This window comes from Mobula birostris, chromosome 8 (assembly GCF_030028105.1).
Source record: "Mobula birostris isolate sMobBir1 chromosome 8, sMobBir1.hap1, whole genome shotgun sequence".
Classification (NCBI taxonomy): Eukaryota; Metazoa; Chordata; class Chondrichthyes; order Myliobatiformes; family Myliobatidae; genus Mobula; species Mobula birostris.
The window spans coordinates 2,822,211-2,844,361 of record NC_092377.1 but is presented as its reverse complement, the minus strand read 5'-3'; the positions used below and the strand labels follow the sequence as shown (position 1 = coordinate 2,844,361).

General features: G+C 55.2%; 1 protein-coding gene across 5 annotated transcripts in view; it reads left to right on the top strand.

Moving 5' to 3' along the window:
- LOC140201103 (protein-tyrosine kinase 2-beta-like) overlaps window positions 1-22,151 on the top strand; it is a 233,870-nt gene that overhangs the window by 131,155 nt on the left and 80,564 nt on the right. For all 5 annotated transcript variants that reach the window (XM_072264704.1, XM_072264701.1, XM_072264703.1 and 2 more), the window contains exon 9: window positions 18,365-18,436. In XM_072264704.1, the coding sequence (XP_072120805.1) occupies window positions 18,365-18,436 (72 nt within the window). The remainder of the gene's footprint in view (window positions 1-18,364; window positions 18,437-22,151) is intronic.

Sequence of the window (22,151 nt, the reverse complement as noted above, 5' to 3'; positions counted from 1 at the left end):
CCCTCTCATCACTCTCCCCCTCTCTTACCGCTCTCCCCCTCTCTCTCACCGCTCTCCCCCCTTCTCATCAGTCTCCCCCTCTCTCATCACTCCCATCTCTCGATTCACTCTCCCCTCTCTCATCACTCTCCCCCTCTCATCGCTCTCCTCTCTCTCTCATCGCTCTCCTCTCTCTCTCATCGCTCTCCTCTTCTCTCATCGCTCTCCTCTCATCTCTCATCGCTCTCCTCTCTCTCTTATCGCTCTCCCCTCTCTCATCGCTCTCCCCCTCTCTCATCGCTCTCCCCTCTCTCTCATCGCTCTCCCCTCTCTCTCATCCCTCTCCCCCCTCTCTCATCACTCTCCCTCCTCTCTCATCACTCTCTCCCTCTCTCATCGCTCCCCCCTCTCTCATCACTCTCTCCCCCTCTCTCCCCCTCTCATCACTCTCTCGCTCTCTCATCACTCTCCCCCCTCTCTCATCACTCTCCCCTCTTTCTCATCACTCTCCCCTCTCATCACTCTCCCCCTCTCTCATCACTCTCCCCCTCTCTCATCACTCTCCCCCTCTCTCATCACTCTCCCCCCTCTCCTCATCACTCTCCCTCTCTCTCACTCTCCCCTCTCTCTCACCGCTCTCCCCCTTCTCATCAGTCTCCCCCTTCTCATCAGTCTCCCCCTCTCTCATCACTCTCCCCCTCTCTCATCACTCTCCCCCTCTCTCATCACTCTCCCCCTCTCTCATCACTCCCATCTCTCGATTCGCTCTCCCCTCTCTCATCACTCTCCCCCTCTCTCATCACTCTCCCCTCTTTCTCATCACTCTCCCCTCTCTCTCATCACTCTCCCCTCTCTCATCGCTCTCCCCCCTCTCTCATCACTCTCCCTCTTCTCTCATCGCTCTCCCCTCTCTCATCGCTCTCCCCTCTCTCATCGCTCCCCCCTCTCCTCATCACTCTCTCCCCCTCTCATCACTCTCTCCCTCTCTCATCACTCTCCCCCTCTCTCATCACTCTCCCCTCTCTCATCACTCTCCCCCTCTCTCATCACTCTCCCCTCTTTCTCATCACTCTCCCCTCTCATCACTCTCCCCCTCTCATCACTCTCCCCCCTCTCTCATCACTCTCCCCTCTCTCATCACTCTCCCCCTCCTCTCATCACTCTCCCCCTCTCATCACTCTCCCCCTCTCTCATCACTCCTCCCCCTCTCTCATCACTCTCCCCCTCTCTCATCACTCTCCCCTCTCTCTCATCATTCTCCCCTCTCTCTCACCGCTCTCCCCCCTTCTCATCAGTCTCCGCCTCTCTCATCACTCTCCCCCTCTCTCATCACTCTCCCCCTCTCTCATCACTCCCATCTCTCGATTCACTCTCCCCTCTCTCATCACTCTCCCCTCTCATCACTCTCCCCCCTCTCATCACTCTCCCCCTCTCTCATCACTCTCCCCCTCTCTCATCACTCTCCCCCTCTCTCATCACTCTCCCCCTCTCTCATCACTCTCCCCTCTTTCTCATCACTCTCCCCTCTTTCTCATCACTCTCCCCCTCTCATCACTCTCCCCCTCTCATCACTCCCCCTCTCATCACTCTCCCCCTCTCTTACCGCTCTCCCCCTCTCTCTCACCGCTCTCCCCCCTTCTCATCAGTCTCCCCCTCTCTCATCACTCCCATCTCTCGATTCACTCTCCCCTCTCTCATCACTCTCCCCCTCTCATCGCTCTCCTCTCTCTCTCATCGCTCTCCTCTCTCTCTCATCGCTCTCTTCTCTCTCTCATCTCTCTCCTCTCTCTCTCATCGCTCTCCCCTCTCTCATCGCTCTCCCCTCTCTCTCATCGCTCTCCCCTCTCTCTCATCCCTCTCCCCCCTCTCTCATCACTCTCCCTCCTCTCTCATCACTCTCTCCCCTCTCTCATCGCTCCCCCCTCTCTCATCACTCTCTCCTCCTCTCATCACTCTCTCCCTCTCTCATCACTCTCCACCCCTCTCTCATCACTCTCCCTCTTTCTCATCACTCTCCCCTCTCATCACTCTCCCCCTCTCTCATCACTCTCCCCTCTCTCATCACTCTCCCCCTCTCTCATCACTCTCCCTCCTCTCTCACCGCTCTCCCCCCTTCTCATCAGTCTCCCCCTTCTCATCAGTCTCCCCCTCTCTCATCACTCTCCCCCCTCTCATCACTCTCCCCCTCTCTCATCACTCTCCCCCTCTCTCATCACTCTCCCCCTCTCTCATCACTCCCATCTCTCGATTCGCTCTCCCTCTCTCATCACTCTCCCCCTCTCATCACTCTCCCCTCTTCTCATCACTCATCCCCTCTTCTCATCACTCTCCCCCTCTCATCACTCTCCCCTCTCTCATCACTCTCCCCTCTCTCACCACTCTCCCCCTCTCTCTCCACTCTCCCCTCTCTCTCATCGCTCTCCCCCCTTCTCATCAGTCTCCCCCTCTCTCATCACTCTCCCCCTCTCTCATCACTCTCCCCTCTCTCATCACTCTCCCCTCTCTCATCACTCCCATCTCTCACATCACTCTCCCCTCTCTCATCACTCTCCCCCTCCTCATCACTCTCCCGCTCTCATCGCTCTCCTCTCTCTCTCATCGCTCTCCTCTCTCTCTCATCGCTCTCCTCTCTCTCTCATCGCTCTCCCCTCTCTCATCGCTCTCCCCTCTCTCATCGCTCTCCCCTCTCTCATCGCTCTCCCCCTCTCTCATCGCTCTCCCCTCTCTCTCATCGCTCTCCCCTCTCTCTCAACGCTCTCCCCCCTCTCTCATCGCTCTCCCCCCTCTCTCATCGCTCTCCCCCCTCTCTCATCACTCTCTCCCCTCTCTCATCGCTCTCCCCCTCTCTCATCACTCCCATCTCTCGATTCACTCTCCACCTCTCTCATCACTCTCCCCCTCTCATCACTCTCCCCCTCTCATCACTCTCCCCCTCTCTCATCACTCTCCCCCTCTCTCATCACTCTCCCCTCTTTCTCATCACTCTCCCCTCTTTCTCATCACTCTCTCCCCCTCTCATCACTCTCCCCCTCTCTCATCACTCTCCCCCTCTCTCATCACTCTCCCCCTCTCTCATCACTCTCCCCCTCTCTCATCACTCTCCCCTCTCTCTCATCGCTCTCCCCCCTTCTCATCAGTCTCCCCCTCTCTCATCGCTCTCCCCCTCTCATCGCTCTCCCCCTCTCATCGCTCTCCTCTCTCTCTCATCGCTCTCCTCTCTCTCTCTTCGCTCTCCCCTCTCTCATCGCTCTCCCCCTCTCTCATCGCTCTCCCCCCCTCTCTCATCGCTCTCCCCTCTCTCTCATCGCTCTCCCCCTCTCTCATCGCTCTCCCTCCTCTCTCATCGCTCTCTCCCCCTCTCTCATCGCTCTCCCCTCTCTCATCGCTCTCCCCTCTCTCATCGCTCTCCCCTCATCTCATCGCTCTCTCCCCCTCTCATCACTCTCTCCCTCTCTCATCACTCTCCCCCTCTCTCATCACTCTCCCCTCTTCCTCATCACTCTCCTCTCTTTCTCATCACTCTCCCCTCTCATCACTCTCCCCCCCTCATCACTCCCCCCTCTCTCATCACTCTCCCCCTCTCTCATCACTCTCCCCTCTCTCTCATCACTCTCCCCTCTCTCTCACCGCTCTCCCCCCTCTTCATCAGTCTCCCCCTCTCTCATCACTCTCCCCCTCTCTCATCACTCTCCCCCTCTCTCATCACTCTCCCCTCTCTCATCACTCTCCCCCTCTCTCATCACTCCCATCCTCTCGATTCACTCTCCCCTCTCTCATCACTCTCCCCCTCTCATCACTCTCCCCCTTCATCACTCTCCCCCTCTCATCACTCTCTCCCACTTCATCACTCTCCCCCTCTCATCACTCTCCCCCTCTCTCATCACTCTCCCCCTCTCTCATCACTCTCCCCCTCTCTCATCACTCTCCCCCTCTCTCATCACTCTCCTCTCTCTCATCACTCTCCCCCTCTCTCATCACTCTCCCCTCTTCATCACTCTCCCCCTCTTTCATCACTCTCCCCTCTTTCTCACCTCCCCCTCTCATCACTCTCCCCTCTCTCTCCCGCTCTCCCCCTTCTCATCAGTCTCCCCCTCTCTCATCACTCTCCCCCCTCTCTCATCACTCTCCCCCTCTCTCATCACTCCCATCTCTCGATTCACTCTCCCCTCTCTCATCACTCTCCCCCTCTCATCACTCTCCCCCTCTCATCACTCTCCCCCTCTCATCACTCTCCCCCTCTCATCACTCTCCCCCTCTCATCACTCTCCCCCTCTCATCACTCTCCCCCTCTCTCATCACTCTCCCCCTCTCTCATCACTCTCCCCCTCTCTCATCACTCTCCCCTCTCTCATCACTCTCCCCTCTTTCATCACTCTCCCCCTCTCTTCACTCTCCCTCTCCCCCTCTCATCACTCTCCCCTCTCTCTCACCGCTCTCCCCCCTTCTCATCAGTCTCCCCCTCTCTCATCACTCTCCCCCTCTCTCATCACTCTCCCCTCTCTCATCACTCCCATCTCTCGATTCACTCTCCCCTCTCTCATCACTCTCCCCTCTCATCACTCTCCCCCCTCTCATCACTCTCCCCCTCTCATCACTCTCCCCTCTCATCACTCTCCCCTCTTCTCATCACTCTCCCCTCTCATCACTCTCCCCTCTCACACTCTCCCCCTCTCATCACTCTCCCCTCTCTCATCACTCTCCCCTCTTTCTCATCACTCTCCCCTCTTTCTCATCACTCTCCCCCTCTCATCACTCTCCCCCTCTCATCACTCTCCCCCTCTCATCACTCTCCCCCTCTCATCACTCTCCCCCTCTCATCACTCTCCCCCTCTCATCACTCTCCCCCTCTCTTACCGCTCTCCCCCTCTCTCTCACCGCTCTCCCCCCTTCTCATCAGTCTCCCCCTCTCATCACTCCCATCTCCTCGATTCACTCTCCCCTCTCTCATCACTCTCCCCCTCTCATCGCTCTCCTCTCTCTCTCATCGCTCTCCTCTCTCTCTCATCGCTCTCCTCTCTCTCTCATCGCTCTCCCCTCTCTCATCGCTCTCCCCTCTCTCTCATCGCTCTCCCCTCTCTCTCATCCCTCTCCCCCCTCTCTCATCACTCTCCCTCCTCTCTCATCACTCTCTCCCCTCTCTCATCGCTCCCCCTCTCTCATCACTCTCTCTCCCTCTCATCACTCTCTCCCTCTCTCATCACTCTCCCCCTCTCTCATCACTCTCCCCTCTTTCTCATCACTCTCCCTTCTCATCACTCCCCCTCTCTCATCACTCTCCCCCTCTCTCATCACTCTCCCCCTCTCTCATCACTCTCCCCCTCTCTCATCACTCTCCCCTCTCTCTCACCGCTCTCCCCCCTTCTCATCAGTCTCCCCCTTCTCATCAGTCTCCCCTCTCTCATCACTCTCCCCCTCTCTCATCACTCTCCCCCTCTCTCATCACTCTCCCCCTCTCTCATCACTCCCATCTCTCGATTCGCTCTCCCCTCTCTCATCACTCTCCCCCTCTCTCATCACTCTCCCCTCTTTCTCATCACTCTCCCCTCTTTCTCATCACTCTCCCCCTCTCATCACTCTCCCCTCTCTCATCACTCTCCCCTTTCTCATCACTCCTCCCCCTCTCATCACTCTCCCCCTCTCTCATCACTCTCCCCCTCTCTCATCACTCTCCCCCTCTCTCATCACTCTCCCCCTCTCTCATCACTCTCCCCTCTCTCTCATCGCTCTCCCCCCTTCTCATCAGTCTCCCCTCTCTCATCGCTCTCCCCTCTCATCGCTCTCCTCTCTCTCTCATCGCTCTCCTCTCTCTCTCTTCGCTCTCCCCTCTCTCATCGCTCTCCCCCTCTCTCATCGCTCTCCCCCCTCTCTCATCGCTCTCCCCTCTCTCTCATCGCTCTCCCCCCCTCTCTCATCACTCTCCTCCTCTCTCATCACTCTCTCCCCTCTCTCATCGCTCTCCCCTCTCTCATCGCTCTCCCCTCTCTCATCGCTCTCCCCTCTCTCATCGCTCTCTCCCCCTCTCATCACTCTCTCCCTCTCTCATCACTCTCCCCTCTCTCATCACTCTCCCCTCTTCTCATCACTCTCCTCTCTTTCTCATCACTCTCCCCTCTCATCACTCTCCCCCCCTCATCACTCTCCCCCTCTCTCATCACTCTCCCCCTCTCTCATCACTCTCCCCTCTCTCTCATCACTCTCCCCTCTCTCTCACCGCTCTCCCCCCTTCTCATCAGTCTCCCCCTCTCTCATCACTCTCCCCCTCTCTCATCACTCCCCCTCTCTCATCACTCTCCCCTCTCTCATCACTCTCCCCCTCTCTCATCACTCTCCCCTCTCTCATCACTCTCCCCCCTCTCTCATCACTCTCCCCCTCTCTCATCACTCCCATCTCTCGATTCACTCTCCCCCTCTCTCATCACTCTCCCCCTCTCATCACTCTCCCCCTCTCATCACTCTCCCCCTCTCATCACTCTCCCCCTCTCATCACTCTCCCCCCCTCTCATCACTCTCCCCCTCTCTCATCACTCTCCCCCTCTCTCATCACTCTCCCCCTCTCTCATCACTCTCCCCCTCTCTCATCACTCTCCCCTCTTTCATCACTCTCCCCTCTTTCTCATCACTCTCCCCCTCTCATCACTCTCCCCTCTCTCTCACCGCTCTCCCCCCCTTCTCATCAGTCTCCCCCCTCTCTCATCACTCTCCCCCTCTCTCATCACTCTCCCCCTCTCTCATCACTCCATCTCTCGATTCACTCTCCCCTCTCTCATCACTCTCCCCCTCTCATCACTCTCCCCCTCTCATCACTCTCCCCCTCTCATCACTCTCCCCTCTCATCACTCTCCCCCTCTATCATCACTCTCCCCTCTCTCATCACTCTCCCCCTCTCTCACACTCTCCCCCTCTCTCATCACTCTCCCCCTCTCTCATCACTCTCCCCTCTTTCATCACTCTCCCCTCTTTCTCATCACTCTCCCCCTCTCATCACTCTCCCTCTCTCTCACCGCTCTCCCCCCTTCTCATCAGTCTCCCCCTCTCTCATCACTCTCCCCCTCTCTCATCACTCTCCCCCTCTCTCATCACTCCCATCTCTCGATTCACTCTCCCCTCTCTCATCACTCTCCCCCTCTCATCACTCTCCCCCTCTCATCACTCTCCCCCTCTCATCACTCTCCCCTCTTTCTCATCACTCTCCCCTCTCATCACTCTCCCCCCTCTCATCACTCTCCCCCTCTCTCATCACTCTCCCCCTCTTCATCACTCTCCCCTCTTTCTCATCACTCTCCCTCTTTCTCATCACTCTCCCCTCTCATCACTCTCCCCCTCTCATCACTCTCCCCCTCTCATCACTCTCCCCCTCTCTTACCGCTCTCCCCCTCTCTCTCACCGCTCTCCCCCCTTCTCATCAGTCTCCCCCTCTCTCATCACTCCCATCTCTCGATTCACTCTCCCCTCTCTCATCACTCTCCCCCTCTCATCGCTCTCCTCTCTCTCTCATCGCTCTCCTCTCTCTCTCATCGCTCTCCTCTCTCTCTCATCGCTCTCCTCTCTCTCTCATCGCTCTCCCCTCTCTCATCGCTCTCCCCTCTCTCTCAATCGCTCTCCCCTCTCTCTCATCCCTCTCCCCCCTCTCTCATCACTCTCCTCCTCTCTCATCACTCTCTCCCCTCTCTCATCGCTCCCCCTCTCTCATCACTCTCTCCCCCTCTCATCACTCTCTCCCTCTCTCATCACTCTCCCCCTCTCTCATCACTCTCCCCTCTTTCTCATCACTCTCCCCTCTCATCACTCTCCCCCTCTCTCATCACTCTCCCCCTCTCTCATCACTCTCCCTCTTTCTCATCACTCTCCCCTCTTTCTCATCACTCTCCCCCTCTCATCACTCTCCCCTCTCTCATCACTCTCCCCTCTTTCTCATCACTCTCCCCTCTCATCACTCTCCCCTCTCTCATCGCTCTCCCCCTCTCTCATCGGCTCTCCCCCTCTCTCATCGCTCTCCCCCCTTCTCATCAGTCTCCCCCTCTCTCATCGCTCTCCCCCTCTCATCGCTCTCCCCCTCTCATCGCTCTCCTCTCTCTCTCATCGCTCTCCTCTCTCTCTCTTCGCTCTCCCCTCTCTCATCGCTCTCCCCCTCTCTCATCGCTCTCCCCCCCTCTCTCATCGCTCTCCCCCCTCTCTCATCGCTCTCCCCTCTCTCTCATCGCTCTCCCCCCTCTCTCATCGCTCTCCCTCCTCTCTCATCACTCTCTCCCCTCTCTCATCGCTCTCCCCTCTCTCATCGCTCTCCCCTCTCTCATCGCTCTCTCCCCTCTCATCACTCTCTCCTCTCTCATCACTCTCCCCCTCTCTCATCACTCTCCCCTCTTTCTCATCACTCTCCTCTCTTTCTCATCACTCTCCCCTCTCATCACTCTCCCCCCCTCATCACTCTCCCCCTCTCTCATCACTCTCCCCTCTCTCTCATCACTCTCCCCGCTCTCTCACCGCTCTCCCCCTTCTCATCAGTCTCCCCCTCTCTCATCACTCTCCCCCCTCTCTCATCACTCTCCCCCTCTCTCATCACTCTCCCCCTCTCTCATCACTCCCATCTCTCGATTCACTCTCCCCTCTCTCATCACTCTCCCCCTCTCATCACTCTCCCCCTCTCACACTCTCTCCCCTCTCATCACTCTCCCCCTCTCATCACTCTCCCCCTCTCTCATCACTCTCCCCCTCTCTCATCACTCCTCCCCTCTCTCATCACTCTCCCCCTCTCTCATCACTCTCCCCTCTCTCATCACTCTCCCCTCTTTCTCATCACTCTCCCCCTCTCATCACTCTCCCCTCTCTCTCACCGCTCTCCCCCCTTCTCATCAGTCTCCCCCTCTCTCATCACTCTCCCCCTCTCTCATCACTCTCCCCCTCTCTCATCACTCCCATCTCTCGATCACTCTCCCCTCTCTCATCACTCTCCCCCTCTCATCACTCTCCCCCTCTCATCACTCTCCCCCTCTCATCACTCTCCCCCTCTCATCACTCTCCCCCTCTCTCATCACTCTCCCCCTCTCTCATCACTCTCCCCCTCTCTCATCACTCTCCCCTCTTTCTCATCACTCTCCCCCTCTCATCACTCTCCCCCTCTCACCGCTCTCCCCTCTCTCTCATCGCTCTCCCTCTCTCTCATCGCTCTCCCCCCTTCTCATCAGTCTCCCCCTCTCTCATCACTCTCCCCCTCTCTCATCACTCTCCCCCTCTCTCATCACTCTCCCCTCTCTCATCACTCCCATCTCTCACATCACTCTCCCCTCTCTCATCACTCTCCCCCTCTCATCACTCTCCCCCTCTCATCACTCTCCCCCTCTCATCACTCTCCCCCTCTCTCATCACTCTCCCCCTCTCTCATCACTCTCCCCCCTCTCTCATCACTCCCATCTCTCACATCACTCTCCCCTCTCATCACTCTCCCCCCCTCATCACTCTCCCCTCTCTCATCACTCTCCCCTCTCTCTCATCACTCCCATCTCTCGATTCACTCTCCCCTCTCTCATCACTCTCCCCCTCTCATCACTCTCCCCCTCTCATCACTCTCCCCCTCTCATCGCTCTCCCCCTCTCATCGCTCTCCTCTCTCTCTCCCCCTCTCATCGCTCTCCTCTGTCTCTCCCCCTCTCATCGCTCTCCTCTCTCTCTCATCGCTCTCCTCTCTCTCTTCATCGCTCTCCTCTCTCTCATCCTCTCCTCTCTCTCTCATCGCTCTCCCTCTCTCATCGCTCTCCCCTCTCTCATCGCTCTCCCCCTCTCTCATCGCTCTCCCCCTCTCTCATCGCTCTCCCCCTCTCTCATCGCTCTCCCCCTCTCTCATCGCTCTCCCCTCTTTCATCGCTCTCCCCCTCTCTCATCGCTCTCCCCTCTCATCGCTCTCCCCTCTCTCTCATCGCTCTCCCCTCTCTCTCATCGCTCTCCCCCCTCTTTCATCACTCTCCCCTTTTCATCACTCTCCCCCTCTCTTATCACTCCCCTCTCTCATCACTCTCCTCTCTCTCTCATCACTCTCCCCTCTCTCATCACTCTCCCCTCTCATCACTCTCCCCCCCTCATCACTCTCCCCCTCTCTCATCACTCTCCCCTCTCTCTCATCACTCTCCCCTCTCTCTCACCGCTCTCCCCCCTTCTCATCAGTCTCCCCCTCTCTCATCACTCTCCCCCTCTCTCATCACTCTCCCCTCTCTCATCACTCTCCCCCTCTCTCATCACTCCCATCTCTCGATTCACTCTCCCCTCTCTCATCACTCTCCCCTCTCATCACTCTCCCCCTCTCATCACTCTCCCCCTCTCATCACTCTCCCCCTCTCTCATCACTCTCCCCCTCTCTCATCACTCTCCCCCTCTCTCATCACTCTCCCCCTCTCTCATCACTCTCCCCTCTTTCATCACTCTCCCCTCTTTCTCATCACTCTCCCCCTCTCATCACTCTCCCCTCTCTCTCACCGCTCTCCCCCCTTCTCATCAGTCTCCCCTCTCTCATCACTCTCCCCCTCTCTCATCACTCTCCCCTCTCTCATCACTCCCATCTCTCGATTCACTCTCCCCTCTCTCATCACTCTCCCCCTCTCATCACTCTCCCCTCTCATCACTCTCCCCCTCTCATCACTCTCCCCTCTCATCACTCTCCCCCTCTCTCATCACTCTCCCCCTCTCTCATCACTCTCCCCCTCTCTCATCACTCTCCCCTCTTTCTCATCACTCTCCCCCTCTCATCACTCTCCCCCTCTCACCGCTCTCCCCTCTCTCTCATCGCTCTCCCCTCTCTCTCATCGCTCTCCCCCCCTTCTCATCAGTCTCCCCCTCTCTCATCACTCTCCCCCTCTCTCATCACTCTCCCCCTCTCTCATCACTCTCCCCTCTCTCATCACTCCCATCTCTCACATCACTCTCCCCTCTCTCATCACTCTCCCCCTCTCATCACTCTCCCCCTCTCATCACTCTCCCCCTCTCATCACTCTCCCCCTCTCATCACTCTCCCCCTCTCTCATCACTCTCCCCCTCTCTCATCACTCCCATCTCTCACATCACTCTCCCCTCTCTCATCACTCTCCCCCTCTCATCGCTCTCCTCTCTCTCTCCCCCTCTCATCGCTCTCCTCTGTCTCTCCCCCTCTCATCGCTCTCCTCTCTCTCTCATCGCTCTCCTCTCTCTCTCATCGCTCTCCTCTCTCTCTCATCGCTCTCCTCTCTCTCTCATCGCTCTCCCCTCTCTCATCGCTCTCCCCCTCTCTCATCGCTCTCCCCCTCTCTCATCGCTCTCCCCCTCTCTCATCGCTCTCCCCCTCTCTCATCGCTCTCCCCCTCTCTCATCGCTCTCCCCTCTTTCATCGCTCTCCCCCTCTCTCATCGCTCTCCCCTCTCATCGCTCTCCCCTCTCTCTCATCGCTCTCCCCTCTCTCTCATCGCTCTCCCCCCTCTTTCATCACTCTCCCCTTTTCATCACTCTCCCCTCTCTTATCACTCCCCTCTCTCATCACTCTCCTCTCTCTCTCATCACTCTCCCCTCTCTCATCACTCTCCCCTCTCTCATCACTCTCCCCTCTCTCATCACTCTCCCCTCTCTCGCATCGCTCTCCCCCTCTTTCATTACTCTCCTCTTTTCATCACTCTCTCCTCTCTTATCACTCCCCTCTCTCGCATCACTCTCCCCCTTTCTCATCAGTCTCCCCCTTTCTCATCAGTCTCCCCTGTCTCTCATCGGTCTCCCCTGTCTCTCATCGCTCTCCCCTCTCTCGCATCACTCTCTTCTCTCGCATCGCTCTCCCCCCTCTTTCATCACTCTCCCCTCTCTTATCACTCCCCACTCTCGCATCACTCTCCCCCCTCTCTCATCACTCTCCCCCCTCTCTGATCACTCTCCCCCCTCTCTGATCACTCTCCCCCCTCTCTCATCACTCTCCCCCCTCTCTCATCACTCTCCCCTCTCTCTCATCGCTCTCCCCCCTTCTCATCAGTCTCCCCCTCTCTCATCACTCTCCCCCTCTCTCATCACTCTCCCCTCTCTCTTATCACTCCCATCTCTCACATCACTCTCCCCTCTCTCATCACTCTCCCCCTCTCATCACTCTCCCCCTCTCATCGCTCTCCTCTCTCTCTCATCGCTCTCCTCTCTCTCTCATCGCTCTCTCCCCTCTCTCATCGCTCTCCCCTCTCTCATCGCTCTCCCCTCTCTCATCGCTCTCCCCTCTCTCATCGCTCCCCCCTCTCTCATCACTCTCCCCCTCTCATCACTCTCTCCCCCTCTCATCACTCTCTCCCCCTCTCATCACTCTCCCCCTCTCTCATCACTCTCCCCTTCTCTCATCACTCTCCCCTCTTTCTCATCACTCTCCCCCTCTCATCACTCTCCCCCTCTCTCATCACTCTCCCCCCTCTCTCATCGCTCTCCCCTCTCTCTCATCGCTCTCCCCTCTCTCTCATCGCTCTCCCCCCTTCTCATCACTCTCCCCCTCTCTCATCACTCTCCCCCTCTCTCATCACTCTCCCCTCTCTCTTATCACTCCCATCTCTCGATTCACTCTCCCCTCTCTCATCGCTCTCCCCCTCTCATCGCTCTCCCCCTCTCATCGCTCTCCTCTCTCTCTCCCCCTCTCATCGCTCTCCTCTCTCTCTCCCCCTCTCATCGCTCTCCTCTCTCTCTCATCGCTCTCCTCTCTCTCTCATCGCTCTCCTCTCTCTCTCATCGCTCTCCTCTCTCTCTCATCGCTCTCCCCTCTCTCATCGCTCTCCCCCTCTCTCATCGCTCTCCCCCTCTCTCATCGCTCTCCCCCTCTCTCATCGCTCTCCCCCTCTCTCATCGCTCTCCCCCCTCTCTCATCGCTCTCCCCCCTCTCTCATCGCTCTCCCCCCTCTCTCATCGCTCTCCCCCCTCTCTCATCGCTCTCCCCCCTCTCTCATCGCTCTCCCCCCTCTCTCATCGCTCTCCCCCCTCTCTCATCGCTCTCCCCTCTCTCTCATCGCTCTCCCCTCTCTCTCATCGCTTTCCCCTCTCATCGCTTTCCCCTCTCATCGCTTTCCCCTCTCATCGCTCTCTCCCTCTCTCATCGCTCTCCCCTCTCTCATCGCTCTCCCCTCTCTCATCGCTCTCCCCTCTCTCATCGCTCTCCCCTCTCTCTCATCGCTCTCCCCCTCTCTCTCATCGCTCTCCCCCCTCTTTCATCACTTTCCTCTTTTCATCACTCTCCTCTTTTCATCACTCTCCTCTTTTCATCACTCTCTCCTCTCTTATCACTCCCCTCTCTCGCATCACTCTCCTCTCTCTCTCATCAGTCTCCCCTGTCTCTCATCAGTCTCCCCTGTCTCTCATCAGTCTCCCCTGTCTCTCATCACTCTCCTCTCTCGCATCACTCTCTTCTCTCGCATCGCTCTCCCCCCTCTTTCATCACTCTCCCCTCTCTTATCACTCCCCTCTCTCGCATCACTCTCCCCCCTCTCTCATCACTCTCCCCCCTCTCTCATCACTCTCCACTCTTACCATCACTCTCCCCTCTCTCATCGCTCTCCCCTCATCGCTCTCCCCCTCTCATCACTCTCTCCCCCTCTCATCACTCTCTCCCCTTCCCATCACTCTCCCCCTCCCATCACTCTCCCCCTCCCATCACTCTCCCCCTCCCATCACTCTCCCCCTCCCATCACTCTCCCCCTCCCATCGCTCTCCTCTCTCTCATCGCTCTCCTCTCTCTCATCGCTCTCCCCTCTCTCATCGCTCTCCCCTCTCTCATCGCTCTCCCCCTCTCTCATCACTCTCCCCTCTCTCTCATCACTCTCCCCCCTCTCTCATCGCTCTCCCCCCTCTCTCATCGCTCTCCCCCCTCTCTCATCGCTCTCTCCCCTCTCTCATCGCTCTCCCCTCTCTCATCGCTCTCCCCTCTCTCATCGCTCTCCCCCTCTCATCACTCTCTCCCCCTCTCATCACTCTCTCCCCCTCTCATCACTCTCTCCCCCTCTCATCACTCTCTCCCCCTCTCATCACTCTCCCCCTCTCATCACTCTCCCCCCTCTCATCCCTCTCCCCCTCTCTCATCACTCTCCCCCCTCTCTCATCACTCTCCCCCCTCTCTCATCACTCTCCCCTCTCTCTCATCACTCTCCCCCTCTCTCACCACTCTCCCCTCTCTCTCACCGCTCTCCCCTCTCTCTCACCGCTCTCCCCCCTTCTCATCAGTCTCCCCCCTTCTCATCAGTCTCCCCCTCTCTCATCACTCTCCCCCTCTCTCATCACTCTCCCCTCTCTCTTATCACTCCCATCTCTCGATTCACTCTCCCATCTCTCGATTCACTCTCCCCTCTCTCATCACTCTCCCCCTCTCATCACTCTCCCCCTCTCATCGCTCTCCCCCTCTCATCGCTCTCCTCTCTCTCTCCCCCTCTCATCGCTCTCCTCTCTCTCTCATCGCTCTCCTCTCTCTCTCATCGCTCTCCTCTCTCTCTCATCGCTCTCCCCTCTCTCATCGCTCTCCCCCTCTCTCATCGCTCTCCCCCTCTCTCATCGCTCTCCCCTCTTTCATCGCTCTCCCCTCTCTCTCATCGCTCTCCCCTCTTTTATCGCTCTCCCCTCTCTCTCATCGCTCTCCCCTCTCTCTCATCGCTCTCCCCCCTCTCTCATCGCTCTCCCCCCTCTTTCATCACTCTCCCCTTTTCATCACTCTCCCCTCTCTTATCACTCCCCTCTCTCATCACTCTCCCCTCTCTCATCACTCTCCTCTCTCTCTCATCACTCTCCCCTCTCTCATCACTCTCCCCTCTCTCATCACTCTCCCCTCTCTCGCATCGCTCTCCCCCTCTTTCATTACTCTCCTCTTTTCATCACTCTCTCCTCTCTTATCACTCCCCTCTCTCGCATCACTCTCCCCCTTTCTCATCAGTCTCCCCCTTTCTCATCAGTCTCCCCCTGTCTCTCATCAGTCTCCCCTGTCTCTCATCAGTCTCCCCTGTCTCTCATCAGTCTCCCCTCTCTCGCATCACTCTCTTCTCTCGCATCGCTCTCCCCCCTCTTTCATCACTCTCCCCTCTCTTATCACTCCCCACTCTCGCATCACTCTCCCCCCTCTCTCATCACTCTCCCCCCTCTCTCATCACTCTCCCCTCTCTCTCATCGCTCTCCCCCCTTCTCATCAGTCTCCCCCTCTCTCATCACTCTCCCCCTCTCTCATCACTCTCCCCTCTCTCATCACTCTCCCCTCTCTCATCACTCTCCCCTCTCTCGCATCGCTCTCCCCCTCTTTCATTACTCTCCTCTTTTCATCACTCTCTCCTCTCTTATCACTCCCCTCTCTCGCGTCACTCTCCCCCTTTCTCATCAGTCTCCCCCTTTCTCATCAGTCTCCCCTGTCTCTCATCAGTCTCCCCTGTCTCTCATCAGTCTCCCCTGTCTCTCATCGCTCTCCCCTCTCTCGCATCACTCTCTTCTCTCGCATCGCTCTCCCCCCTCTTTCATCACTCTCCCCTCTCTTATCACTCCCCACTCTCGCATCACTCTCCCCCCTCTCTCATCACTCTCCCCCCTCTCTCATCACTCTCCCCTCTCTCTTATCACTCCCATCTCTCACATCACTCTCCCCTCTCTCATCACTCTCCCCCTCTCATCACTCTCCCCCTCTCATCGCTCTCCTCTCTCTCTCATCGCTCTCCCCCCTCTCCTCACTCTTCCCCCTCTCTCATCGCTCTCCCCCCTCTCTCATCGCTCTCCCCCCTCTCTCATCGCTCTCTCCCCTCTCTCATCGCTCTCCCCTCTCTCATCGCTCTCCCCTCTCTCATCGCTCCCCCCCTCTCATCGCTCTCCCCCTCTCATCACTCTCTCCCCCTCTCATCACTCTCTCCCCCTCTCATCACTCTCCCCCTCTCTCATCACTCTCCCCCCTCTCTCATCACTCTCCCCTCTCTCTCATCACTCTCCCCTCTCTCTCATCGCTCTCCCCCCTTCTCATCACTCTCCCCCTCTCTCATCACTCTCCCCCTCTCTCATCACTCTCCCCCTCTCTCATCACTCTCCCCTCTCTCTTATCACTCCCATCTCTCGATTCACTCTCCCCTCTCTCATCACTCTCCCCCTCTCATCACTCTCCCCCTCTCATCACTCTCCCCCTCTCATCGCTCTCCCCCTCTCATTGCTCTCCTCTCTCTCTCCCCCTCTCATCGCTCTCCTCTCTCTCTCCCCCTCTCATCGCTCTCCTCTCTCTCTCATCGCTCTCCTCTCTCTCTCATCGCTCTCCTCTCTCTCTCATCGCTCTCCTCTCTCTCTCATCGCTCTCCCCTCTCTCTCATCGCTCTCTTCTCTCGCATCGCTCTCCCCCCTCTTTCATCACTCTCCCCTTTTCATCACTCTCCCCTCTCATCACTCCCCTCTCTCACATCACTCTCCCCCCCTCATCACTCTCCCCTCTCTCTTATCACTCGCTGTTCTCTCATCATTCTCCACTCTTGCCATCACTCTCCCCTCTCTCTCATCGCTCTCCCCTCTCTCTCATCGCTCTCCCCTCTCTCTCATCGCTCTCCCCTCTCTCACCACTCTCCCCTCTCTCTCGTCACTCTCCCCTCTCTCTCGTCACTCTCCCCCTCTCTCTCGTCACTCTCCCCCTCTCTCATCGCTCTCTTCTCTCGCATCGCTCTCCCCTCTCTCTCATCACTCTCCCCCTCTCTCATCGCTCTCCCCCTCTCTCATCACTCTCCCCCCTCTTTCATCACTCTCCCCTTTTCATCACTCTCCCCTCTCTTATCACTCCCCTCTCTCACATCACTCTCCCCCCCTCATCACTCTCCCCTCTCTCTCATCACTCTCCCCTCTCTCTCATCACTCTCCCCCTCTCTCATCACTCTCCCCCCCTCTCATCGCTCTCCCCTCTCTCTCATCGCTCTCCCCTCTCTCTCATCGCTCTCCCCCTTTCTCTCATCGCTCTCCTCTCTCTCATCGCTCTCCCCTCTTTCATCGCTCTCCCCTCTTTCATCGCTCTCCCCTCTCTCTCATCGCTCTCCCCTCTCTCTCATCGCTCTCCCCTCTCTCTCATCGCTCTCCCCTCTCTCTCATCGCTCTCCCCTCTCTCTCATCGCTCTCCCCTCTCTCATTGCTCTCCCCTCTCTATCGCTCTCCCCTCTCTCTCATCGCTCTCCCCTCTCTCTCATCGCCCTCCCCTCTCTCTCATCGCCCTCCCCTCTCTCTCATCGCCCTCCCCTCTCTCTCATCGCCCTCCCCTCTCTCTCATCGCCCTCCCCTCTCTCTCATCGCCCTCCCCTCTCTCTCATCGCCCTCCCCTCTCTCTCATCGCCCTCCCCTCTCTCTCATCGCCCTCCCCTCTCTCTCATCGCCCTCCCCTCTCTCTCATCGCCCTTCCCTCTTTCTCATCGCCCTCCCCTCTTGCCATCACTCTCCCCTCTTCGCTTGATGGATTTGTGACCTGGTTTTCTGACGTTACAAAGATAGGTGGAGGGCAGGTGGTGTTGAAGGATCAGGGAATCTGCAAAAGGACAGACGGATTGGGAGAATAGACAAACAAGTGGCAGATGGACTATACTGTGGGGAAGTGTATCGTCATGCACCTTGGTAGAAGGAATAAAGTTGTGGAATTGTGGACTATTTTCTAAATGGGAAGAAAATACAGAAATCCGAGGTGTAAAAATGCAGGAGGATTCCCTGAAGGTTAACTTGCAGCTTTGTGGTTCAGGAAGGCAGATGCAATGTGTGCATTCATTTTGAGAGGACTGGAATATAAAAGCAAGGATGTAATGCTGAGGCTTTACGAGCCATTAGTCAGACCACACTTGAATATCCTGAGCAATTTTGGGCCCCTTATTTAAGAAAAGATATGCTAGCATTGGAGAGGGTCCAGGGGAGATTCATAGAATGATTCCAGGAATGCAAGGGTTAACATATGAGGAGTGTTTAATGGCTCTGGGCCTGTACTCCCGGAGAATGGTCGGGGCGGGGGGGCGGAAATCTCATTGAAACCTATAGAATATTGAAAGGACTAGATAGAGTGCACATGGAGAGAATGTTTCCTGTGGTGGGCAAGTCTAGGACCAGAGAGAATATATCTGCCACTACCACCGCCCCTGGCAGCGTGTTCATGAACAACCTTCCTATAATGAGGCAACCAGAACTGAACACAATACTCCATGTGTGGTCTAATCAATGTTTCAGAGAGCTGCAGCATTACCTCACTCAAACCCCCGACGAATGAAGGCCGCCATACCGCATGCAAAATGATGCACGTCTCTGTACGTTTCGATGTACTTGTGCTCGGTAAAAGAATCTGTATCTTAATCTATGCTGTATGTCCCGCTCTCTGATTTCCACGCTCCGCATCCCGTGTTTTGTGTTGTGTGCTCTGTCCTGTTCCATGTTCCACAGTGACCCGGCTCTCTGTTTTACAGCAAGGCTGGACAATAGCAGTGGACCTGGTGATTGGACGGCAGGGCATCGGGCAGGTGGTTAACAAGGATGGGGTGAGTACGGCTGTGCTGGGAAGACTGCGGCCAGGCAGGAGCTAGCGGAGGCTGCCGATTGGAAAAAAAACTGAGAGCGATGGAGTGTGAAAGTAGAGAGAGAAGGAGGGAGGCATGGAACAGGACTGGTTTCATAGTCAGCACAGGAGCAGGCCCTTTGGCCAACCATGGCTGTACCAAGCATGATGCCAGATATAGAACAGTACAGGCCCTTCAGCCCATGATCTTGTGCTGACCTTACTACCAACGCTAAGATCAAATCAACCCTTCCCTCCCAAAAGGCCCTCCATATTCTCCCATCCAAATGTCTTTCTAAGAGTCTCTCAAATGTCCTTAATGTATCTGTGTCTGTCACCACCCGTATTTGGTCCCACCATTCTCTGTGTGAAGAATTTTACTCGGACACCCCCCCCCCCCCCCCCCCCCATGCATTTCTCCAATGAGTCGTCTGAAAATGATTGCTATTAGCTATTTACACCCTGGAAAAAGTTTCTGGCTGTCTACTTGATCTACACCTGTTTTCATCGTGTACACCTCTATCAAGTCATCTCTCATCCTCCATCGCTCCAAAAAGAAAAGCCCTAGCTTGTTCCACCTGTCCTCATAAGACACGCTTTCTAATTCAGGCAGCATCCTGATAAATCTCCTCTGCACCCTCTCTGACATTTCTACATCCCCTCTACAATGAGATGATCAAAACCAAACACAATACTACAAGTGCCATCTCACCAGAGCTTTACAGAGTGGCAACATTACCTTGAATTCAATCCCCCGACTAATGTAGGCCAACACACCATACGCCTTCTTAACAAACCATAACCCATATTCCCATCCACCCCATTCTTTGTCTGTTCGTGTGTCTGCTTCTGTATAGTATCTGCCAAGAGTGAATCAAAGTGGCAGGGCGCGGGCCCGAGGACGAGGAATGACCCAATGATTGGCCAATTTAAGAGCCGGGCCAGATCGAAAAGCTCACTGTTTTGGAGCCAGAGGCAATTGATGGGCCAGCGTTCAGCTCATAGCTGTGTGAGGTTTACTCGTCTCTCGCTGAACTGAGGCTGCGGCCTGCAGCTAACGGGCTCCTGAATCGGCTGCAGTGATGACTGGCTTCGTGAAGTTTAGTTTTAAGTGTTATTTGCTGACTTTTTATTGTTTGCACAATTTCTTTTTTTTGGGCACATTGGGTGTTTGGGTGCTTAATGTGTTCTGTGGGTTTCCTTTGTTATGTAGCAGCCTGTAAGGATATGAATCTCAAAGTTGTGTGGCATACGTACTTTAATAAAAAATGTAGCTTTAACTTTAAATTTTTACCAGGTCTCCCCTATCCCTATGTCTCTGCCGCTCCAGAGCAAACAACACAAGTTCATCCAGCCTCTGCTAACTGCAGATAGCCTCTAATCCAGGCAGCATCCTGGTGAACCTCTTCTGCATTCTTTCCCAAGCCTCAACATCCTTCCTGAAATGGGCCAGCCAGAACTACGCACAAAACTCAAAATGTGATGAATGAAGATTATAAGGCTACAAATGTTATATTCTTTGCACCGCCCAATGAAGACGTGAATACTATACTCTAGTCGTGTTGTCACTATCAGTGATCTATGGACTTGCACCCTAGTCCTCTCTATGTCCTGCCATTTTCTGTAACTTTCCTATTACTCTTGACCTCACACATGTCCCGATTAAACTCTAGCTGCCATCCCTCTGCCCACATTCCCAACTAATCCACATTCCATGAATCCTTTATCTGCCAATTACCATGAACTTTATTTGTCACCTGTACATTGAAACTACAGTGAAATGCATCATTTGGATCAAATCAAATCAGCAAGGATTGATCTGGGCAGCCTGTGAGCATCGCTCTGCTTCCGGGGCCAATATAGCATACCCACAACTCAGTAACCCCAACCCATGGAACTTCGGACTGTCGGAGGAAACCCATGCGGTCACAGGGTGTATGTACAAATTCCTTACAGATGGCAGCGGGTATTGAACCATGAAGGGGTGCCATGGTAGCATGTTACAGCTCAGGGCATCAGTGTTCAGAATTCAGCTCCGGCACCCTCTAAAAGAAGTTTGTATGCTCTTCCCAAGAGGGCATAGGCTTAACATAGAAACATAGAAAATAGGTGCAGGAGTAGGCCATTCGGCCCTTCGAGCCTGCACCGCCATTTATTATGATCATGGCTGATCATCCAACTCAGAACCCCGCCCCAGCCTTCCCTCCATACCCCCTTGATCCCCATAGCCACAAGGGCCATATCTAACTCCCTCTTAAATATAGCCAATGTACTGGCCTCAACTGCTTCCTGTGGCAGAGAATTCCACAGATTCACCACTCTCTGAGTGAAGAAGTTTTTCCTAATCTCGGTCCTAAAAGGCTTCCCCTTTATCCTCAAACTGTGACCCCTCGTTCTGGACTTCCCCAACATCGGGAACAATCTTCCTGCATCTAGCCTGTCCAATCCCTTTAGGATTTTATACGTTTCAATCAGATCCCCCCTCAATCTTCTAAATTCCAACGAGTACAAGCCCAGTTCATCCAGTCTTTCATCATATGAAAGTCCTGCCATCCCAGGAATCAATCTGGTGAACCTTCTTTGTACTCCCTCTATGGCAAGGATGTCTTTCCTCAGATTAGGGGACCAAAACTGCGCACAATACTCCAGGTGTGGTCTCACCAAGGCCTTGTACAACTGCAGTAGTACCTCCCTGCTCCTGTACTCAAATCCTCTCGCTATAAATGCCAGCATACCATTCGCCTTTTTCACTGCCTGCTGTACCTGCATGCCCACTTTCAATGACTATATAATGACACCCAGGTCTCGTTGCACCTCCCCTTTTCCTAATCGGCCACCATTCAGTTAATAATCTGTTTTCCTATTTTTGCTACCAAAGTGGATAACTTCACATTTATCCACATTAAATTGCATCTGCCATGAATTTGCCCACTCACCCAACCTATCCAAGTCACTCTGCATCCTCTTAGCATCCTCCTCACAGCTAACACTGCCACCCAGCTTCGTGTCATCCGCAAACTTGGAGATGCTGCATTTAATTCCCTTATCCAAGTCATTAATATATATTGTAAACAACTGGGGTCCCAGCACTGAGCCTTGCGGTACCCCACTAGTCACCGCCTGCCATTCTGAAAAGGTCCCGTTTATTCCCACTCTTTGCTTCCTGTCTGCTAACCAATTCTCCATCCACATCAATACCTTACCCCCAATACCATGTGCTTTAAGTTTGCACACTAATCTCCTGTGTGGGACCTTGTCAAAAGACTTTTGAAAATCCAGATATACCACATCCACTGGTTCTCCCCTATCCACTCTACTAGTTACATCCTCAAAAACTTCAATGAGATTCGTCAGACATGATTTTCCCTTCACAAATCCATGCTGACTTTGTCCGATGACTTCACCGCTTTCCAAATGTGCTGTTATCACATCTTTGATAACTGACTCCAGCAGTTTCCCCACCACCAACGTTAGGCTAACCGGTCTATAATTCCCCGGTTTCTCTCTCCCTCCTTTTTTAAAAAGTGGGGTTACATTAGCCACCCTCCAATCCTCAGGAACTAGTCCAGAATCTAACGAGTTTTGAAAAATTATCACTAATACATCCACTATTTCTTGGGCTACTTCCTTAAGCACTCTGGGATGCAGACCATCTGGCCCTGGGGATTTATCTGCCTTCAATCCCTTCAATTTACCTA